We start from the raw sequence: 23,691 nt of genomic DNA on the forward strand, positions 1-23,691 counted from the left end.
GGCAGATTACATAAGTTACAACTGCTTGATATTATGAGGCTGTTTGAGTGAAGATAATTAATATACCTACTCAACAGAGGTTTTAAGACCAGCACTAGCAACTAGGTCCTAGGATTTTATAATAGTTACTAGCTGTTGCCCGCGACTTCGTCCGCGTTAGTATAGTAGATCACGTCCCAAGTATTATTTATTGTACAAAAATATTCAATGTACAGCATTTACTTTCCTACGATTTTATTATATTATATAGATTACGTGGGGGAGCCATGCTTCGGCACGAATGGGCCGGCTCGACCGAAGAAATACCACGTTCTCACAGAAAACCGGCGTGAAACAGCGCTTGCGCTGTGTTTCGCCGAGTGAGTGAGTTTACCGGAGGCCCAATCCCCTACCCTATTTCCTTCCCTACCTAATAGGGGAGCCTATTCCCTTCCCTTCCCATCCCTACCCTCCCCTATTACCCTATTAAAAGGCCGGCAACGCACCTGCAGCTCTTCTGATGCCGTGAATGTCCATGGGCGACGGAAGTTGCTTTCCATCAGGTGACCCGTTTGCTCGTTTGCCCCCTTATTTCATTTAAAAAATAAATAGTTTCGCACGGCTTCGCTTGCGTAATTTAGGAATTTCATGCGACCGTACATTTTTCCGCAAAAAAATAGCCTATGTCCCTTAACGTGGTCTATTCTTCATGTTTGCCAAATAACATAAAAAATTGCTCCAGTAGTTCTTAAGAATCTTAAGATAATAAGCAATTTCATATAATTTCCCCCGTTTTTTTCCACATTTTCCTCTATTTCTTCGCTCCTTTTAGTCGTAGAATAATACAATATAGCCTATAACCTTCCTCAACAAATGGGCTATCTAACACTGAAAGAATTTTTCAAATCGGACCAGTAGTTCCTGAGATTAGTGCGTTCAAACAAACAAACAAACTAACAAACTCTGCAAAATTATAATATTAGTATAGATTATCATTTATGGTGTTGCGACTAGACATGCAAGGGTCTTCTTTCTAGCTTATGAAAAAATCTGATTTGCCCCCCCCTGACCCAGAACCTGGGTAATTTGCCCCCCCCTGGCACCAGAACCTGGGTAATTTGCCCCCCCTTGGCCCAGAACCTGGGTACGCCCATGTGTATTTTGATTAAGTAATTGAGTAAGAGCCCGCGAGGGCCAGACCTTCCTTGATCCTTCGTTTCGTAAAGCTGAAAGTTTACCTGTTTGTGACCTTTACAGGGGTAAGAACGACCAGCAACCATGGAGTTTCCGTCGCGGTACTTATATAAAATTCTCGTGTCACGGGGTGCGTGGTTTAACTCCTCTGAAACGGCTCGACCGATTTTCGTGAATCTTAGCGAGCATATCGGCTAGGGTTGAGAATCGGACAACATCTACTTTTTATATTGATAAGTGCATATTTTGTTGAATAAATAATAGTAAATTGTTACAACTCGAGACTGACGGAGACCATTGTTTGTGTGATGGGATAGCGATGGACGTTGCCATGGTGACATACTTATTTAATGGGCGAAAATTGTAATAATTTATAAGTACGGCAAAACAACGTTTGCCGGGGCAGCTAGTAAGCTATGAAATTGAGCTTTACTCCTTCTCGAAGGTCAGGTAGACCTTCAGAACTGGATACCTCCTAAAGTAACCGCGACCGAAACTCCATAGTTGCTGGTCGTTCTTACCTCTGCACTGTAAAGGCTACAAACAGGTAAAGTTTCAGTTTTACGAAACGAAGGAAGGTCTGGCCCTCGCGGGCTCTTGGTCCATAATAGTTTGATATGTCTTATCACTTATCACAAAATGACATTGTAGTTTGTTATCGAGGTTCACATTATCACTGTGTGGTGTTTTCACAAGTAACTTTTTGATGACTGAAATGAAACAAAAAAAAATCGATTACGTATTATATTATATTAAATTAATAAATAATAATTTAAATGCATAAACCCAAGAAAATCCATTAAATAAAAATATTTCATTTGCTTACTGGTAAAAATAACTAATAAGTATAAAATTACAAATTACTTTTGTGACAGCTAATCAGTCATTTGCCCAAACTCTTTTTCAGGTTTTCGGCGAGCTTGTCCATGAACTCGAAGGTCTCGTAGTAGTCTGATCGCTTAACATTATTCATACCCTTGATGCAGATAGCCAGATCCTTGGTCATGATGCCTGACTCGATGGTGTTGATGCAGACACTCTCTAGAGTCTCAGAGAAGTGCTTGAGTGGCTCGTTGTTGTCGAGCTTGGCGCGGTGCAGCAGACCTCTGGTCCAGGCGAAGATGGAAGCTATCGGGTTGGTTGAGGTCTCCTTACCCTGCTGGTAGAAGCGGTAGTGCCTCGTCACGGTTCCGTGGGCCGCTTCAGCCTCCACGGTCTTGCCGTCCGGGCAGATTAACACCGATGTCATCAAGCCGAGGGAGCCGTAGCCCTGGGCGACGGAGTCAGATTGGACGTCGCCATCGTAATTCTTGCAGGCCCACACAAAACCACCCTCGGATTTCATCGCGTACGCCACCATGTCGTCGATGAGCCTATGCTCGTACCAGATGCCCGCAGCTTCGAACTGATCCTTGTAATCCTTCTCGTAAATTTCCTGGAAGATGTCCTTGAAGCGGCCGTCGTACTTCTTGAGGATCGTGTTCTTTGTGCTCAGGTAGAGGGGATACTTCCTGTCCAGGGCGAACTTGAACGAGGAGTGGGCGAAGTCGACGATGGACGCATCAGTGTTGAACATGGCGAGAGCTACTCCTGCACCTTTGTAATCGTTGACGACTTGTCTGATGGGTTCCCCTGATTTGGGGGTGAAGATGAGTTCGAGCCTGCCTTCCCCGGGCACGACGAAGTCGGTCGCCTTGTATTGATCGGCGTGGGCGTGACGACCGATGATGATAGGCTTCTCCCAGCCGGTCACGAGACGGGGAATATTCTTGCAGATGATGGCCTCCCTGAAGACGGTTCCACCGAGAATATTACGTATCGTCCCATTGGGACTTTTCCACATTTGCTTCAATTTGAATTCTTCGACGCGCTTCTCGTCGGGGGTTATCGTGGCGCACTTAATACCTACGTTGTATTTCTTAATAGCGTTAGCACAGTCAATTGTGACCTGGTCGTCAGTCTTGTCGCGGTATTCCATACCCAAGTCGTATGTATGTAATTCGATGTCTAAAAACGGTAAAATAAGCTTATTCTTGATAAGGTCCCAGATGATCCTGGTCATCTCGTCCCCGAGGACGTCAACAACGGGTCCAGCCTTTATTTTCGACATGTTGAATCTGGAATGGAATTGAAGATTGAGTCACTCGAGTTTCAATTGTAAGTAGTTAATTCAAACAATGTAATTTAGCATAATGCCTACGAATAATAAAAACTAAGGAAAAGTAACTCCGTCAAAAAAGTGTACTTAGGTAACATTTCAATATATTTGCAATATTCAGGTGGCCTTGAGCAGTATCAGTCTGATGTTTCATGACAGTTCGAAAAGAACCAAATTTAAAACGGTAATAGTATGGGAGTTAATTTTTTCTTCGTACATATTATAAGAATTTAAAGGATTCCCACAATAATATCCCGTATGTTTTCCAGTAAATATTGTAAAAAAAAATCAGTCAGTTTTGTTTTCTCATTGTTAAAAATAATAAATTCATCAATAACAAGCAGATAATGTCAATAGTCAAATAGACTCTGATGCAATAGCAGATTATAATATGTTACATAATATTTTGATGATGCTTGTTGCATGCAAATAATATTAGTTGTTTATACTAAAGTACAATAACACCAAAAGCTTATCTTTATTATGAAGTTGGCCTGTTTTGAGTAAGATATTGTGTTTAGAAGCAAAATAATGATAGGTATTTACGATTAGGACCATTTCTTTCATCCTAATTTATATTATAACTTTATGGGTGAAGAATTGATTTACCTATTGTGATTTGTGTAAGGTACTTTTGTCTCAGATTTAACTATAGTTAATTAACTGCTTCGTTAATCACAATGCTTGATTAAGCATTATAATAATTATGATACTAGAGTATATTATAGTTATACTCTAGTATCAAATTTACTAGAGTACTAAAAGTACCATCAAGGAAATTGATTCCTAGGCAGTTGACGGACCTACGTCATTTAGTCAACTTAATGTCAATTCAATGTGAGCTGTGATCGGTCAGATGGGTTTAACTTAGCGCAACCAAATTACTTAGGTCCGCCATCTGCCTAGGAATCAAGTATCAACTTCTCTGATAGTACATTGATATAACAATTCTTGGGACTAAAATTCTCAAGTATTAAATATTGTTGTTGCACTTGCCAAAACCTCTATGTGTATTAAGTCAAGTTTTCAGGCGTAGACAATAAACTATTTTATTGAAAGATTGACAGACTTATCAATAAATTAAAGTCTCACTTATTACATAATAAGATTTGGCAAGTGCAATGACGATATGCAAGTGGAAATAAAATATATAAAATGACAAGTAAAATAGCAAGTGAGCAAATTATTTTGATAAATCATACACATACACTGTGTCTTTAGAGTGCAGGCCACTTTTGTTACACACAAGTTATATAATATTAGATTAGATAGGCCTAAAGTGAGAAATATTGCTAAATTACTAATATGTAGTCCATATATATCACTGTAGTAATAACAATTTTATGATGCATTAATAAGAATTTGTAACAATAAAAAAGTAATTAGAGATAATTAATTGCCACCATTTCTATAAACAGTAGTTGTAAACTTGTAATACCTCGATCATGGGAATTGCAGACACAATAGATTTTCAATTGTCATGCGAAAGCAGAGTGCCGCTTGGGGATCGATGGGTTATTTATTATAGAACAATATCTTAAATAATTATTAAAAGATCATAACTGAGATTTATTTATGTTAATATAAGAAAGATAGACCACCAACAGATTACTCATATAAACTTACTTTTTTACAGTGTAATTTTTATTGATAAAACTGTAAAAAGTAAATTTTTAACTAGAAGGAATAAAGGTACAGTTTATAGCTCCAAGAGGTAATAAGTATTATGTAAAACCTTGAAAACTTGTTTTGTCAGTACAAAGTCCACTTAAAAAGTACTACCTACTTATCACATTTTTTCTTGCAGATTGTTAAGTACCTAAACTTTCCAAATCTATTAAAAAATGCTTACCAAATGTAAAGATTATTTATTTATATTAAAATAATTATGGATTTTGATGAATATTATAAAAGAAGCCTAGACACTGTTCACTGCACAACAGCCGGTAGTAAACTGGTTTGATTTAACTGATTTAACAAGCGGCAAGCCTCACCATTACTATGCAAACTCTACGATGGTACCTTGGCCTTTGAATTCAGAACATTCCAAATCAAATCGTACCTACATTCCTTGACGATGCCCCGTTCGTCACGTACAGTGGAGCGTACTCTCTCTAGTCTCTACGGCTCTACGTGAAACTATGATATATCTACTAGCACACTACTACTATCTTTCTAAAAGGATTGGGTATTTAAAACAAATTTTATCTTATTACAAATTATGATTTATGCTACATGAGATTCTAAGAATTTATAGTAAAAACTTTATTAAATTGAGGTAATGTTCAGAATAGATTTAGAATTACCTCTATTGGCAAAAGATGAATCGTAAAAGTGTGACGCAACGAATACTATTGGTGTGACGCGTAATTAGTGCAGTGTGCATAGAAAAATTCATTTTCTTACCTTTTATTTTATTCTTGATTATTTTAATTATATAAGCGTCGTAAATATATAAGAAAAATTAAAATTATTAGCAGTATTTACACTCAGTTTTGGCTGAAACCACGTAGTGATTATATTCTCTTTGGCTGAAACCAGCACAGATTACTACAAAATTGTAGTTTATATGGAAACCAGGAAAGAGAAATTGAAATTTGAAAAGTCAAAACTTCAAATAGTGATGGGCAACTCGAGTCTCGACTCTCGAATCACTTTACTCGAGTTTTTTTTTATGAAATAAGGGGGCAAACGAGCAAACGGGTCACCTGATGGAAAGCAACTTCCGTCGCCCATGGACACTCGCAGTATCAGAAGAACTGCAGGTGCGTTGCCGGCCTTTTAAACTCGAGTTACGTAACTCGAGTTCAACCCGAGTTACGTGAATTTTAACTCGGGTTAAATCGAGTTTAGTTTTTTCCGAGTTGGCACATCACTAACTTCAAAAGTGAAAGCTGAGATGTGAGACGTCAGATGCGTCAGCACAGATGTCAGACAAACTTCAAATCATACTGTCAAAAACAGCTCGCATATTTTGATGTGCATTTGAGGGTTGCCACCGTGGCCAAGTGGGAACTGGGAAGACCTTGTTTGCACTTTGCATCTGAGAGGGTGTAGGTCAACGATTAACCAATACGGTACCATACTCACAAGCATGGGCGTACCGAGGGGTGTTCCGGTGCTGAGCTGAGTTCCAGTGCGACGGAACTGTTGCAGTGAGTCCGAGTAAGTCGGAACTGTAAGCTGCTGCACGGGATCCAGTTAGTCGGATAGCTGCCGTGCGGGGCCGATGCTACGTGCTGACCAGGAGAGATGTGCTCTGCTTGCTGACCGGTAGGTGTAGTGAGAAAGTCCGATGATGCCAATGCGGAGTCGCCCAGGCCGCGGTACATTGCGGCTAGTGGACGAGGTACTCGATGAGGCGGTGCTGGCTGGCGCAGTGCGGAGAGGCGAGGAGTGATGATGATGAAGGAGGCGTGTTCTGTCGAGGGTCACCAATGTGTGAATAATGCGTGGCCACCACAAAGGAAGATCTTCCGACCGAGCGAGGTGTTATGCTCGGTCAGGCCGAAGCCCACGTGATACATTTCAGCTGTCGTATATATACCAACGCGCTCAGAAAACTTCGATAGCGCGATGCAGGAATGTTAGGCGAATTGTGGGTACCGCCACAATATAAAGAAAATCGCTGTTTGTGGGACCAAAAATCCCCAGCCTATAGTAATAAGCAAATAAGGAATACGGCACTGCGGCAAATTTATTTCCATACATATACAGATTGAAGTCTTATGCAAGTATTTTCAGAGTGCCACGGGGCGGGGCTCGACGCGTTTGCGAGTGGCAAGTGGCAACTTGCAACGGCGGCGAGGCGCAAGAGGGGCAAACTCGCCGAGCCCCGTAAGGCTCCCTGAAAATACTTGCATAGGACTTCAATCTGTATGTGTATGGAAATAAGGAGCAAAATCGTATAAATAAAAAAATACTTTAATTGATTTAGTGCGGATGACTCGGCAGCGGTGCCATATATGTTTTTAATGTGTGGCGAATGACACGTGAGCCGTGTCATTTAAAAAACGATAATTGTTTCTCCCTCAAATTACACTTTAGATTAGAAGGTTCTACTCTCAACAATACTCTTAATTTTCCACGTTGAGCATGCCTATATGCTTCGTTTCGTTACGTACTCTTACTTAGAAGCCCTGATATTGAATTTTGCAAGTACAGTATATTTCGGTTGTAACGACGCCGAAGGGACCATGTAAATGTCGTCGCTATATCCGGAGGTCTCAATATACGAAATAATAAAAAAAACAGATGCATATTATGTGTTTACTTATTAATTATTCAATTATAATATTATACATGGGTCTTATTGAAAAACGTGTTATAGTGCACTGTTTAAGTTTAGTTTTCAGTGCACGCTGTAAGGTGTATTCCATTGTCATAATTCCTTCTAAATCTAAATTATTTTAGCCTTCACCAAATAAACAGAACTGTTTGAGAGTCTTTATTTATTTTTATCGCTTCCGCTGATAATAATTGTAATTGGTTGTAAATTTACGTCTATGAGCCATATTTACAAGTTTAAGAAACACTGTTTACTCATTGGAATTTGTTGTCTTACTGATTATTTTTTTTAACAAAATGCATGCTTAGCATTCCTACATGTAACAAGCAAAGCATTTGTTTGAACATCTGTGAACTTAAACAAAGAATAAGAAAGCTTAATAGTTTTATAAACGAGTCTTTGCCTTTGTCAACTGAGTCACAATATCCGCATGGGATTTCTAGGAACCGGTCACAAAGGGGTCATAAAAAAAGTCGCTACACCCGAAATCGTCGCTACATCCGAAGTCGCTATTACCGAAAGAATTTCTTACGAAAGTATGCTTTAAACTCAAGGGGCGTAAGTTTGGCGTCGCTATAACCAAAATGTCGTTACAACCGAGGTCGTTACTAACGAAATCCACTGTATATCACATCCCTAGATGGACGGCAAAGTAGGATCATGTGTGAGCTATGTCCATTTCGCAGTCCTGCACGGCGGACTGCAATGCAGGATAGTGAATGGACCCTTTAAAGGGGCCAATTCTCGGTAGGTTGATTTGCCGTCCGTCGGTTTATGCAGGATTGTGAATGTTGTCGCAGCCTGCATGGTGGCCAGCAACACCGCGTAGGATGCGACTTGAGTCCTACACAAAACGTGCAAGTTCCGCCCACCGCTTGCAGTCCGCCGCGAAGGACTGTCAGTGACTCGGCGTCCTGCGTGGCCACAGAGTCTGTCAAGAAAGTGCACAAATTAAAAAGTGGCAACATTGTAGTAAATAAATAAATAAATAAAATATCTTTTTATTCAAAATGGGTATCATGATACACTTTTTGAAAGTCGAACGAAGAAACTACGTTGCCTACCACCGGTTCGGGAACTACCCCGCCGAGAAGAACCGGCGTAAGAAACTCGCACGGGGCCATCTTTTACTAAAAAAATGGAAGATTACAGTGTTATGGCTTACAGCTATGTAACAAAATTAAAAGAAAAGTAACCTGCATGGAGCCACCCTATTCCCAAGGTGTGCTGTCCTCGAAGAAATCATTGACTTTATAATACGCTTTAGCACACAAACGTTCTTTAACTGCTTTTTAAAATTTGTTTAAAGGTAGATTTTGAACATTTTCTGGGATTTTATTGTATAGGCGTATACATTGGCCTTTAAAGGATTTGCTTATTTTGGCTAGTCTGAACATTGGTATTGCTAACTTGTTCTTATTTCTAGTATTTACATTATGATTATCACTTTTCTTTTTGAAAATATTTATGTTCTTTCTAACATATATGAGATTTTCCAAAATGTATTGAGATGTGACGGTCAGAATTCTTATTTCTTTAAATTTTTTTCTTAGAGATTCCAAAGATGACATCTTATAAATAGAACGAATAGCTCGCTTCTGCAGCACAAATATTGTATTAATGTCCGCCGCGTTTCCCCACAAGAGGATGCCGTAAGACATTATGCTATAAAAGTAGCTAAAGTAAACTAATCGCGCGGTCTCTACATCAGTGATTTCACGAATTTTTTTAACAGCATATGCTGCAGAACTAAGCTTATCTGCCAGTTTCGCAATATGTGGACCCCATTGTAACTTACAATCGAGCGTTATGCCTAGGAATACGGTGGTGTCTACTAAATTCGTTTTCTCATCATTTAATAGTACATTGGTTTGTACTTGCCTAACATTTGGCAAGATAAATTTTAAACATTTTGTTTTATTAGAGTTCAAAAGTAAATTATTAGCATTAAACCAATGTACTATTTTTGAGAGAGCACTATTTACCTCGTCATAATTAAATTGTCGCCTCTTCACATTAAAAATTAGTGAAGTGTCATCAGCAAAAAGTACTATCTCATGCTTATCTTTAACAAGATAAGGTAAATCATTTATATAGATGAGAAAAAGAAAAGGCCCTAAAATGGACCCTTGTGGCACACCTAGTTTTATGTTGGTTCCATTAGACCTTATGGAGTTAACTTCCACCCTCTGCGTTCTATTTGTAAGGTAAGATTTTAGAAGTTTAAGTGCCGTGCCCCTTACACCATAATGGTGTAGTTTTCTTATTAGAGTATCATACTCCACACAGTCAAATGCTTTAGAGAGATCGCAGAAAATACCAAGTGCATCCTGCGACTCCTCCCAAGCTTCAAAAATACTACACAGAAAACTAATGCCTGCATCTGTTGTAGACCGACCTTTAGTAAAACCAAATTGATTATTATGTAATAAATTATTTGAGTTAAAATGAGCAAGTAATTGATTTAGAATTATTTTTTCAAAGATTTTACTTAAAGTCGGCAATATGGATATTGGTCTATAGTTGGCTGGGTCTGATTTCTTCCCAGCTTAAAATAGAGGCATCACCTTGCTGTGCTTCATTAAGTCTGGGAACACACCACTTTTGATACAATTATTAAAAACTAAAGCTAGGTAAGGGGCAATGATGTCAATTACTGATTTTATAATTTTTGTGGACATACCCCAGAGATCAGTGGTACGTTCAATATTGATTGATTTGAAAGTCTTGATAATATCTCTGGAGTCAATATCTCTAAAAATAAAATTGACATCACATTCCTTGACATGTTCTCTAAGTATTTTTTCTGCAACTGTAGGTGATGAATTTAAGTTCTTTGTAGTTGAGATTGGAATGTCTGCAAAAAACTTCTCAAAGACTGTCGCAACCTCAAGATCAGAATTGATTTTTTTATTATTAATTAAAAGTTCAAATTTAGAGTTATGACAGGCGACTTTTCCAGTCTCATCCGCAATTATTTTCCAGGTGGTTTACACTTTATTTTTAGAGTCTCTAATTTTCTCTTTAATTTGATGTGCCTTCGCTGCTTGACAGGCCTTTTTAAAAGTTTTTGAGTATTTCTTGACGTACAATTTAAAAGCTTCACTCCGGTTTATAGTTTTCTCGTTATACAAATCATATAATTTTTGTCTACTTACAATAATAATGTTGGAAATGTAACTAGTGAACGCAATCTCCTTAGTATTTAATTATAAAAAAAGTAAAATCTCAGCTGTCATTATCATTTTTGTAGAATGTCAAAAATGACAGCTCTCCCTCTTGGCCCAACCTTTGCGGTGGAATGTACGACTGTGCTCTTGAATAATATAATATCTGAATTAATCTCATCAAGTGTTTATTTTCCCAACCATTTTCCTCAACAAATAACAGTTGCCCATTTTTTGAAATTATTTCTTTTATTATTCAAACTGACCGTTTTAGAAGTAAATATAGCGTTATATTGCTGATTTACTCTATTGAATAAATTGTTAAACGCTTTATCTGGATCATTTGATACATTAAACTTCTCAAAACTTGATGATAATTTACTTCTAAATTTCTCAATACGTTTTGTATTTATAGGTATATATTCATTTTTTTCTTTTAAATTAGTATCACAATTAATCATCCCTTTCAAAACAATCTAAGAAAAAAAAAGATGACACTACGATGTTGCCACTATTTAATTTCTTCACTTTCTTGACGGACTGTACTATTGCGTGGTGGACTGCCGTGTAGAAGCAGGAGTGTGAATTTGGACGCAGGACTGTATTCTGTCATTTTTTTGACAATGGACAACACGGGCTTAGGGGCGTTTATTATACAGGGTGCAATTTAACCTTCCTGCCAAATTTGGATATATTGAAAATAAAAATATACGTATTTCTTCTTTTATAATCACTCAGTACTAAAATTTTGGGAAATAGCCTCCGAAAGCTATCCTACCAAACACCACAAAATATGGACACATGCGCGGCCTGGCCCCGCCCCGCCCTTCCATTGACATTCTTGTTATTATCATAAGTTGCGAATTTTCCCTTCATACTTTGGCGAGCTTAGGATCGTCAAAATGTAAAGGACGTAGACAGGTATGCTTAGAATAAAATTAATTAATACACATCAAAAGAATGGAAAATTTCAACTTTTTAATTACGAACAATAAGCACTTTAGCTTATAACAAATCTAAACCACATCCTTTGCATTTAGGCGTATTTAAAAAATTCAATCAACTTATGTACACAGTACAACTAATTAAAAATCAAAACGCCTCACCTCTAAATCTTATTTACTTCCACCTTGTCTACACTTAACATAGTTCAAACTGCAATTACTCATTAAAATCCGTTCAATATTTTTTTTCCGTAAAATAGTAACAAACATCCATATATTCATACATACATCCAAACTTTCGCCTTCATAATATTAGTAGGATATGTATGTACATATATATAGCCCGTCAAAAAAGTCACGACATTAATAGAGTCGCCACTTGTTTCCGGTGTGGCCTCTTATGGCCACACTACATCCAGTCACTATAAAAGATTTTGATACTTTATATTAAATATTTATAATATATAAGTAAATATTATGATTTATATATACTAGAGATCGCCCAATGGTCGAAATTCGACCTTAGTTTCAACGACATTAGAACTATACTACCTATATTTTGTAAAAAATAATATTGACTGTTGTCTCTGGGACTTAGCTGATCTGAGACTGGCCGTGGCAATATATTATCTCAATAAAAAACTATAATCCATTTTCAAATTGTCAACTTGTTGTCAAAAGACTTCAACCATAAATAAAAGAGTGTAACTCGTATGTATAGGCTTGTCACTCAAAAATCTGTCATTTCTCATGTGTGTGTGTTGTAGTGTGTGTAATATACTAATGATAAAAGCATAATTTCAAAATAATATTAGCTCGATGCACTCCTTCACCATATAAACTATAACTGTGCAAAATTTCATGCACCTACGTTTCCCCATTTTTCGTAAAAAGGGTTACAAAGTTTTTCGTTCGCGTATTTATATTATGATTATGTAGTTAAGAAAATTGGAAATAATTATGATGTAGTTATAGTGTGTGTTTAATTTACGACATTACAAGAAACAATCTAATCTATGTAAAGTATTATAATCTTTGTATATGTCATAGGTCGTGTTCGTTTCGTTTTTCAATGCACATTGCGCATGCGCAAAGTTAAAAATTAGTGTCAGTGTGAGTGTCATATTCAATGATATTCTACTTATACTATTGATTTTTATAAGTGGACTCGGCATAATGGTCTCTACCAAATCAAAATACTGTGGCCAGTCCACCATTTTATGTTCCGGTTCTCCGAGGTACATAAACTGTCAAAGTGTCGTATTATAGGGATGTCGAAATTGAAAGAAAATTTCGATATATCGATACATCGATATTTGAAAAAATATCAATATCGGTCTCGATATATCGCGAAAAAAATAGGCACTTGAAATGTTCACAAAATACTCAGTTGTATACATACTTTAATAATAATAATAATTGATGGTAAAATTAAAATAAACTGTAAACACTTCGTGCGCGAGTACAACTAGTATTTATCCGATTTTTTGGTAATTTTTGCCCGATATCAATAATGGCAACTTAAATAATAATTAATAAACTTAAAATAAATTAAATACTTTTATTAAAATTAAGGAGGCTCCTATATAAAAAAAACCATATTTGCCTATTTTGTCTCTATGTACTATAATACATAGAGAAAAAAAAAAGGCAAAAATGATATTTTTTTTATATAATATAAAAAAAATCATTTTTGATATCAATATTATAATCTATACTAATATTATAAATGCGAAAGTATCTCTGTCTGTCTGTCTGTCTGTCTGTCTGTCTCGCTTTCAACGCCAAAACTACCGAACCGATTGTAATGAAATTTTGTATACAGATAGTCCAAAGCCTGAGAAAGGACATAGGCTACTTTTTTTACTGGAGAAAAGGGTTGTAAGGGTCGTAAATTTGTTCAAAAAATTCATAATAGATGGCGCCGTGCGTCTTCTACATCGCGCTGACGCTTGCTCAAAAGTCTTTCTATAAGAGGTGGTATCATCTTACATTTAAGTCTCGATTTTTTTCGATTGTTATATCTATTCTACGGTATTAAATAACTCAGTACTTTATCTGTGCAGGCAGTGACGTAACCTTAAGACCAAATTTCACCAACGACTGTTAAAGTTAATGCTCGAATTAGTATCACGTTAGCTGTTCCGTTTTTCATATGAATGAAAGAGAAGACAGGACATTTTAACAAGCTGTTAACACTAACAGACGTTGGTGAAATTGGGGCTAAACCTATCAATGATAAATAGTTTATGGGTAAAGTTGTGTAATTGGGGGGCTAAATATGCTTTAAAATTTGGCATAAAATATAAAGTTTAATATAAAAAATGAAGTACTTATTGTGTGCACACTGCACAGCTGTATTGATTTAAGGGGTACCAGGGTTTTTTTATAAAAGCTTTTGACACCAATTTTGTTGACATCGCGCGCTATAAACTGAAGTCCACGCTGACGAAGTCGCGGGCAACAGCTAGTATGTAATATAACAGGACGCTCACTTATAACATGTTAGTTTATCGATGTCCTCGACAAATATCAACCAAGTGTCCCATCACTATAGACCGCCATGTTTAGTTCTTGGCGATATGGCGTCGGCCATACTTTTTTGTAGTTATGTCGCCTCCATCTGTTTCCTTATTCATTGACTTATACAGATCTGTTACTTTCATACTATTTTCCGGTTTAAATCTCTTCCGAACCACATTGACAAATTTGGCAGTTAAGTGAAACAAAAGATACGAAATGCCATTTTAAATAAAAGAGACAGACTAAATAAAAGACGACCCAATTGGGTCGTATTTGAAGCTTCACAACGCGCGCGGTAGTAACATATCTGCTTTGAGTTTTTTATATAATATATCATTGGTCATATTCTTAAATCTGACAGAAATTGTTAGTATTTTATATAACATGACACTCAATTATGAAGTTGACAGTCAGCTGCCAAACTGCGAAAAAATGAAACGAACACGGCTATTGTCTGTCTCTGTCAAGAAAGTGAATAAATTAAAAAGTGGCCACATCGTAGTGTCATTCCTTTCAAATCAATCTAAGAAAAAAGGGATGACATTACGATGTTGCCAGTTGCCGCTTTTTAATTTCTTCACTTTCTTGACGGACTATATAAAAAATGCAATAACTCGATTAAACGGTTGAACTGATGTGGCTAATTTTAGTCTTAAAATATTCCTGGAAGTCCAGGGAAGGTTTATAAGTGACACGAAGTTCACCGGGACATCTAGTCACTAGTGTTACATATTATGAATTTATAACACCTGTTATTATTTAAGTACCCTCTCCCTGAGAGCTGCAGAGCTACTTTGATGACCAGTGAGAGCTGAGAGAAGCTCACTCCTTTTTTATTAAGGAACTACTTATTTAAGAAAATACAAAAAATAAATAAATGAAAAACAGGGTTTTGTTATTTTAATAAAATATGATCATCCAAATAATATTCGACAATGCAGCCGGAAACAGAATCATCGCCACTTTCTCCAGGTCCATGTAGTTACAGCAGTGGTATCACAGTGAAGAGGCACTTTCATCTTCAATAATCAGCTCTTCAATATTCTAATAAAGGGTTACTTCCCACTCCTTGTATTTATTTTCAGTGTTTTTTTTTCAAAATAAATTCTCCAAGTCATTTCGGTTATTTCGTTAAATGCTTTTTCTGCTACCTGTAAACATAAAACGTAATAATTATAATATTATATAACGCTGCATCAAAGTGTTAAAGGAGACACATACACTGTGACACGAGAATTTTATATACATCTAAGAATTAAGATACATAATTTTACGCAAAGCACCTTAGTCAAAGTATCAATCAATGTTAGGCGCGTTATATGATATTTTTTTTGACAGTTCATTGTTTACGTAAACATAAGGTTTATGTAAAATTGTTGTTTTATTATTTCACATAATACTTACTCATGCTACTTAAAATTGCACTATACAATAAAATTAACATACAGAATTTATAAAACAAACCCTTAAATACCTGCTACTATGGCGATTGGGCGATCAGAATCGAAAATGTGGACGCGAGGATTTCAGTGATATTTTCGCGTTATACAATTTTTCTTCAATGAAAATCTTCAAATTTTCAGCACTCTGACACATCTTTCACTTTAATTATTAATATTAATCATAGTAACATGTAGTTTTCACATTGTAAAACTAAATTTAAGCAAATTGAAAATCTTTGATAAATAAATTTTATGTCAAAGAGTATTGATACAACAACGGGACAAATGTCAAAAGAGTGTTGCTATTGCTAAAAAAAAGTTTCACCTCCTAGACATTCTTGACGCACTATAGATATGTACCTATGACATATTTTTAATAACACCAACACTGAAAAATCGTCTGCCTGAATACCAAAATTAGGTAGTCTATCATCAAAATTAGTTATTACATAGCTGAGATACATAATTTTTCATTACTGAGTCCAAAAAATACTAAAAGAAAATTTTGCATTTAGTATAATATACATATTATAATTTTATTTTCATTTATACTGGTTATACTTATAAGAACATAGCTTATACGTGAAAATATCATACAAATAAATAATAAATAAAGAAAAACCTTAAATAATTCAATTCTGGTTAGTAAAACATAAATAACAGTTAAAAGTATACTGAGTGTCTAAATTCCTTTTTACTGAGTATTTACTCTGGTCTGCTCAACGCCGCTAAAGAAGTTTCACTTCAAAAATGAGTCGTAACAACTTTTTACGTCTAGCGTAAAAAGGTACGCGCGATAAGGAACTACGTTCCAAAAATTACTTTTAACTTATAAATTATAACAGAAAATATAAACATAGCAGAATAGCTATTTTCTTTTATTCAGAAATAGCGCGGAACATTATTGCAAGAATACCGACACTAAAGATGTATGCAACAGTACTGATGGACGCAGTATAATGTGTATTCTCAATAATAATTGTGTGAACTCAGAACTGTGAGCTATGTGATGTCCAGCTTCACAGTCCTACACGGCGGATTGCCATGCAGGATAGTGAATGGGCCCTTTTAATAAAAATAAAAACAAGCCAAAGATATTTTACTTCGTAAAATATCTTTGAAACAAGCACTCTGTGGTCCACTGACATTTTACTTAAAAAAAATGTAATGGCGATTTGATGGCGATTTCTATGTGATAAAATTTGTAAATAAATTAAAAGTAATATGTACGGTACATGGAGTCTCCCAATCATCCAATAAGAAATTTAATTAACAGAAATAGTTGATGCGATTTCGATAGATATGTTAAAAGTAGTGCATTAATTCAATGTATAGCATAAATTTAACAATAAAGTGTACCTATTGATCTTTGCTGGGCATAAAGTTTGAATACATTAAATCGTAATGTGAATGATTGTAATAACGAAATGGTGGTCCAGAAGAGTCCAAACGATAGTGAAGCTCCAAATAAAAGTGGTGGGACTGATTTAAATACCAATAATACATGGAATTTTCAAGCTCCCACCAAACATAATATCCGAGTCGGTACAGCTGCAAATATGCAAGCGGTACGTAAATATTTCAACAGTTAAAAAAAAAAAACAAAATTATATATTTTTATTAAAGCAATCGTCCCTTTTTTGTCTTTAGAAACAGCCAGTGACTCGGCAAATCGCCATAAGTACTCTGGCAGCTATGCACAGAAGATTTAGTCTGCCTGGCCCTGTGCAACCACATTCCCGCCCAATAGCCGAGTTCCGAGCGAGCGCCAATAAATCCCTGGACATGCTGAGACAAACAATACAGTCAGCAGTCACTAGAGAAATAGATCAAGTCATCAAAAAGTATCTGGAGGTAAAAAATATATCATTAGATTAACCTCTTGAACACAATATCGAGGCATCCGTAAAAATACCTCTGTGGTTCCACTGGCTTGATATGGACCTCACACAGTTTTTTTATCTTATTTTAATGCGTAATAAGATTTTTGTGAGATGCATAATTTTTAAAAGTATGAAGTTGGCTACAAAAAGTATGAACCAAATTCGTTAAAATTTTGTAAAACTTGAAAATTTTTAGAATTTAAATGTTGCCATAGAACCATGGGCGTACCCAGGTTCTGGGCCAGGGGGGGGCAAAATACCCAGGTTCTGGGCCAGGGGGGGGCAAATTACCCAGGTTCTGGGCTAGGGGGGGGGGGGGGGGGGGGGCAAATAAGATTTTTTATAAGCTAGGTGTTTATAAAGAATAAAAAATTTATATATAATCTTTAGTTGTAAAAATATTGTATTTCAAACAAATAGCAAAAATTCGTTTTCTTAATTTTTGATTTTTATAGATAAAAGTACTAGATAATATACTTAGTAGGGATTTCAACATGATCCAGACAGAACTCTGACATTGATGGCTCAATAGAAATTTGAGACCCCGGTATTCGAGTGGTTAACCCTATTATTATGTTCTGCAAGGGTAGCATACTGTTTTTAACATATAATTTTTTGTGTAAATGTTCAAATCTATACTAATATTATAAAGCGGAAGAGTTTGTTTGTTTGAATGCGCTAATCTCAGGAGCTACTGGTCCGATTAAAAAAAATCTTTCAGTGTTAGATAGTCCATTTATCGAGGAAGGCTATAGGCTATATTTTATCACGAGGAAAATGTGGAAAAAACGGGGGATATTTATTTGAAAGGGCTTATTGCACGCACTAATCTCAGGAAGTAATGGTCCGATTTAAAAAATTCTTTCAGTGTTAGATAGCCCATTTATTAGATAGAAATTTTATTACACTAAGACAAATAAGAGCGAAGAAATAGAGGAAAATGTGGAAAAAAACGGGGGAAATTATTTGAAAGGGCTTATCTCACGAACTACTAGAGCATTTTTTCCATTATTTGGCTGAGATAAGAAGTAGACCATGTGAAGGATCATAGGCCATTTTGTGTACTAATTTGTCTGTGAAATATCTATTTTACGCGGGCGAAGCCGCGCGGAACGTCTAGTTATATAATATTTGCACTTTGTTTCAGAAATTCTTTGTCCCTGCTGTAAATAACATAAGATTAAACTTAGGGGAGGAATCTGTAAGTGAGGATCAGGTGAGATCATTCAACAATTTTAATTAAATATTTCACTCTCCTATCTTTTTGGATTTTCATATTCAGGGAGTCTCATATAAAAATAAGGATTATCCCTCAATCCCTCTTTAAACTTTTCTCTACTTTGTTAACTAAGCTTGTGTAAATTGTAAAATTATAGCATATTTTTGTGTTTATAATTTATTGCTTTTGTAACTTTATGTATTATAATATTTTTTATACGTGGGAGAGCCATGCTTCGGCACGAATGGGCCGGCTCGACCGGATAAATACCACGTTCTCACAGAAAACCGGCGTGAAACAGCGCTTGCGCTGTGTTTCGCCGAGTGAGTGAGTTTACCGGAGGCCCAATCCCCTACCCTATTCCCTTTCCTACCCTCCCCTACCCTCCCCTACCCTCCCCTACCCTCCCCTACCCTCCCCTACCCTCCCCTCTTCCCTTCCCTTACCTACCCTCCCCTATTCCCTCTTAAAAGGCCGGCAACGCACATGCAGCTCTTCTGATGCTGCGAGTGTCCATGGGCGACGGAAGTTGCTTTCCATCAGGTGACCCGTTTGCTCGGTTGCCCCCTTATTTCATAAAAAAAAAAGTTTTTTTTTAGATTTCTTATTAGGGTGCTATGAAAAATCTGTTTGCTTCTTATTGGATCTACTTTTGTTTACAGGTCAGGGCTGTATGTCGTGCAATGTTGGATGCAACTCGTCTGTTGTACACAACACCATCCAAGACAAATCCATCCACATATGAGTCAACCGAAAGTGAAGCCACAAGCATTATAACAGAAACAAAATTGCCACGCCCGTCATTGGTAAATGTTTACATTGTTCCTTACATAGTTTAAAGCATACTGAGAAACAATTGTGTTATTTTGGTTGTGATATTTTTGAATAAATAATACGATTAATTTCTTACTTTTTAGATCAAATGTCAAAACTTATCAATAATGCTTGCTCTACTCAAATCAAATCAACCAATGACATATTTGCACTGTGGTTCACTGCAAACTTAGCATGACTAAAGAAATACAGTCTTAGTAATAGTACTCTGCTATAAAGTCCTTTGTTATCTAGTTACAGATACAGCTGCAGAACAAAAGAAAAGAGATAGACATTGACACAGATTTTATCACCAAAACAAAGAAGATCAAGCAGGAGGAAGCTTCTGACAGTGGGTCGTCATCACCTATCCCGTCACCGGCAGTACGGGATCCGGAGAAGTGGAATCCAGCCAGACTCACCCAAGATACACTCTTCATAATGGGGTCTCATGCTCATAAGGTAAATGTTATGGAATAAAAATATATATGCTTGCAGTTTTCTTATATTTATGACATGAAAAACTGAAGAAAAAGAACAATGAGAGTAGAACACATCCTTTATGCACAATTACTTAGCGAACATACTGTATAGGTTAGCAGTGAACAGTTGAACTAAAATATTAGTCCAATAAAATTACGGCTCAAAATGGGTTAAATAAACATTGAGCTGACCTCAGTAGAACCCCTCAAATTGGAATTTATGCTCAGAATACACCCCCCTATCGATCCTTAAAACTGTGTTCGTTCATGTTTATTTATTTCGTAATTTGATTGGACTATATTGGTTTGGCGGTTGGCCTCTGTTAACCTATGTTAACATTGTTAATAGAATTTAATCATAGTAGAACAAAACGTTTTTACTATTCCTATTTTCCATTAGTTTTTATTTTCTTAAAAATATATTATGCTTTATTATATTTTCAGGTTTTGGGTCTGGGTAATTCTCGCGGCCGTTTGTACACCAGGCATGCTGGGTTACTCCGTTATCCAGCTGATAGTGCCGACAAAGAGTGGATTGCCAGTCACAACTTAGTTAATGCTGTAGGGGGGAAAACTTATATTATGGTAAATATGAATAATTTAATACATATGCCTCTATTATCCAACATGCTTATAAGTAATAAGTAATTGACCGAAATTATTATAAGTAAGAAGTAGGTAAATAAGGGATTACAAAAAAAGTTAGTGTAACCTACGAATAATAAAAACGAAGGAAAAGTAACTCCGACAAAAAACATGTTCTACTATACTTGTCAAAATTGAAAATGTGTACCTAGGTACACATTTTCAATAAGTACATAGCATTTGCAATATTTAGGTGGCTTTCAGCGGTATCAGGCTGATGTTACGTCATGACAGTTCAAAAGAAACCAAATTGACGGTAATAGTATGGGAGTTACGTTTCCTTAGTTTTTACTTTTTATTATTCATAGGTTCTAACACAGAATTTTTTATTTCAGGTATTAGAAGACATTGAAGAACTGGCTACTAGTGATACATACAAACACAACTCTCTGCCCATGCTAGGAGAACTGACAGGGTTCAGAGTCCCACCGTTTATGCTGAAGAAAATAAAGGCGTATGTTCTAAAGAGGTCGCAAAGTGGAGAAGTGAGTAACACTAACAGTCCCCAACCATCCACGAGTTCACAGGAGGACAAATTCAAAATAGAAGACATAAAACTGGAAGCACACGACGACTTTGATTCCGCTAACTTTAATGCTAGCCAATATATGACTAATTCTGAAAATAACGGTAACTTCGAAGAGGTTTCTATGATGAAGGAGGATGCAGACTTTGCTGATATCAAGGTGGAAGACATGGAGGACATCAAAGTCGATGGAATCAAAGTCGAAGACTTAGATATTAAAGTGGATGATATCAAAGACGAGGATTTAGAAGACGAAAATATTGATGATTTGAATGTGGACGGAATAAAAGTGGAAGATATCAAGCTTGAAAACGAGGACGCTTTTAATCTTTGCAAGCAATCTGATGACGATCAGAGTCATCTAGTTGATGGATTACTAGAGGCTGACATAGAATTTTTAAGCCGAAATCTGGGTAACATAGAAAGTGACGCGGATGCCCGTAAGACCATTGAAAAGTTGACTGGTGGTAGCGCAGATACTATTACACTGGTTGGTGACGAATTCGATCTGGGGTCGACGCTTAATACAAGCAATGTAAGTATGAAACACAACATTTACTGTGGACTGGCAATACATTTCTAATAAAATTTAAATATTTCTCTTGAATATTCATCTTGTGGTGTTGCGGCTGGGCCGTTTGGTCGCCCAGACGCATATAATACGAGCCTTATTGTAGTATTACAATTTTGGTCTCAAAACAACCACACTTAAAGTACTCTAATCTCCAGTTCTCAGGCTCCTCGAGCACCAAGTGTATAACGGTGGCGTCGACGACTAGCGGGATGGTGCACAGCGTGCCGGTCGCGCACCTCGCGCCGCGCATCACGGGCAGCACCGTCCACTACTACAGCACGCCGCCGCGCGCGCTGCCCCACACAGTCACCATACAGAGCATCCCGCCCCCCTCGCAGATGATACGCGGGTGAGTGTCAGATAGACATACACAGGGGCCGTACTACGAAACTGTTTTGAGATTTGAGACTCAAACATTCGAAAGTGAATGCTGCGTTCTGCTCTAACAACGTCATTTCACGTTTGTTAGAGTAGGACGCGGCATTTTCGTTCGATTGTTTGAGTCTTAAAACAGTTTCGTGGTACGGCTCCTGGTCCAGTAAGTGTATAACAGTGGCGTCGACGACTAGCGGGATGATTCACAGCATACAAAGACTTAATTACCATGATTCATATGTCGCTTTATTCGTAGGCTGTCAAAATTGCTAGACTGCATGTCACATGTGTGCTTGAGTAAGACGGCCTGTGCTTTCATCAACACAGTCATTGGTGACCCAAGTAGCAAACAATAGTAACTAATTCGACTATAATTAAATTATAACAAAAACAGCTGAGCTGACTGCGACGGTTATGACTTGCTGTAATCCTTATTAAGTACCGCAATTATTTCGCAGGATACCCATCAACAGCAAGTCAGGGACAATCAGTACAGTGATGTCACAAGGCAGCACCATCATTGGCTTTGGCACCCGTACTTCGAACGCCATCATCGGTACGCCGCAATACGTCAGCGTCTCCAAGCCCTTCCCCAACATACTCCACAACGCCATCTCCAAGAACATCAATCAATCAATCAACCGCGCGGTAACCTCTGCCGTCTTCAACGTGACCACCATCCGACCACACACGACCACACCAAAAACGGTGACCACCACTGATTTCGACAGCATATCCACGACGAAGGATATGATCGATAACGCCTGCAATTCGTCCGTTATGCTCAAGAAGGTATTGACTCTAGGCAGTGCAGGTACCAAGTCTTTTATGATGCATAACACCCAAAAGGTTTTGTCTACGGGGTACGCTAATGGGGCTACCCCTCCGCCTAATGTGACTATAGTCAGCTCGGGCACAGGTGGCATGATTAATCCCAGCGTGGGACCCCCGAATATGGTTTGTCCCACGTCGGGCAATCTGAGCGCTACTCACGCCACTTTGTCAGCTTTACTCGCGCCAAGCGATTCTCAGGTCAGCAAAAAGTAATGCCAAAGATTCATAGGCAGATGACGGACCGACGCGACGTCATTTGATCGGGTTATATCATTTCAACGTTAGCCGTGAATCGTGATCTGTCGGCTGGGTTTGATATAAGTTGACCAAATAACGTAAGGCTGCCTTCACATTAGGTCGCAAGCAGTGCGGCAGCAGCGCGGCAGCCGCGCTGCTGCCGCACTGCTTGCGACGTAATGTGAAGGCACTCTAAGTCCCTTATCTGCATAAAAATCAACTACTATAGTCAGTACCAAACCTATACCAAGAAGTATTATTTTGCTCAAACATAATATTCAATTTATTTTAAAAGTTTAACTTATCAAACAATACAATAGTACCGATATATTTCTTATACATTTTTGGATAAGCTAACGTCACTATTTAGTAGTATTATAATGAAGTCTTATTTTCTTAACTACAGAC

The 23,691-nt window shown here is 37.2% G+C and overlaps 2 protein-coding genes across 5 annotated transcripts; one reads left to right on the forward strand and one right to left on the reverse strand.

Moving 5' to 3' along the window:
* Positions 1 to 1,994: 1,994 nt before the first annotated feature.
* On the reverse strand, positions 1,995 to 16,322 carry LOC121731708 (isocitrate dehydrogenase [NADP] cytoplasmic). 4 transcript variants are annotated; one of them, XM_042121288.1, is made up of 2 exons: positions 16,318 to 16,322; positions 1,995 to 3,290 (listed from the first exon to the last, which is right to left on the reverse strand). In XM_042121288.1, the coding sequence occupies exon 2, from the start codon at positions 3,281 to 3,283 to the stop codon at positions 2,057 to 2,059; it is 1,227 nt and encodes a 408-aa protein (XP_041977222.1). In that variant the 5' UTR covers positions 3,284 to 3,290; positions 16,318 to 16,322; the 3' UTR covers positions 1,995 to 2,056. The 4 variants fall into 4 exon arrangements, with proteins under 4 accessions (XP_041977222.1, XP_041977220.1, XP_041977219.1 ...); XM_042121286.1 differs by lacking the exon at positions 16,318 to 16,322 and adding an exon at positions 13,252 to 13,257; XM_042121285.1 differs by lacking the exon at positions 16,318 to 16,322 and adding an exon at positions 5,738 to 5,780.
* A 621-nt stretch (positions 16,323 to 16,943) lies between these two features.
* On the forward strand, positions 16,944 to 23,372 carry LOC121731707. The gene is made up of 9 exons (XM_042121284.1): positions 16,944 to 17,263; positions 17,346 to 17,549; positions 18,726 to 18,794; positions 19,460 to 19,603; positions 19,866 to 20,072; positions 20,537 to 20,677; positions 21,073 to 21,798; positions 21,993 to 22,186; positions 22,671 to 23,372. The coding sequence occupies exons 1-9, from the start codon at positions 17,123 to 17,125 to the stop codon at positions 23,257 to 23,259; spliced, it is 2,415 nt and encodes an 804-aa protein (XP_041977218.1). The 5' UTR covers positions 16,944 to 17,122; the 3' UTR covers positions 23,260 to 23,372.
* Positions 23,373 to 23,691: the final 319 nt, after the last annotated feature.

Source organism: Aricia agestis, chromosome 11 (genome assembly GCF_905147365.1).
Source record: "Aricia agestis chromosome 11, ilAriAges1.1, whole genome shotgun sequence".
Lineage (NCBI taxonomy): Eukaryota > Metazoa > Arthropoda > Insecta > Lepidoptera > Lycaenidae > Aricia > Aricia agestis.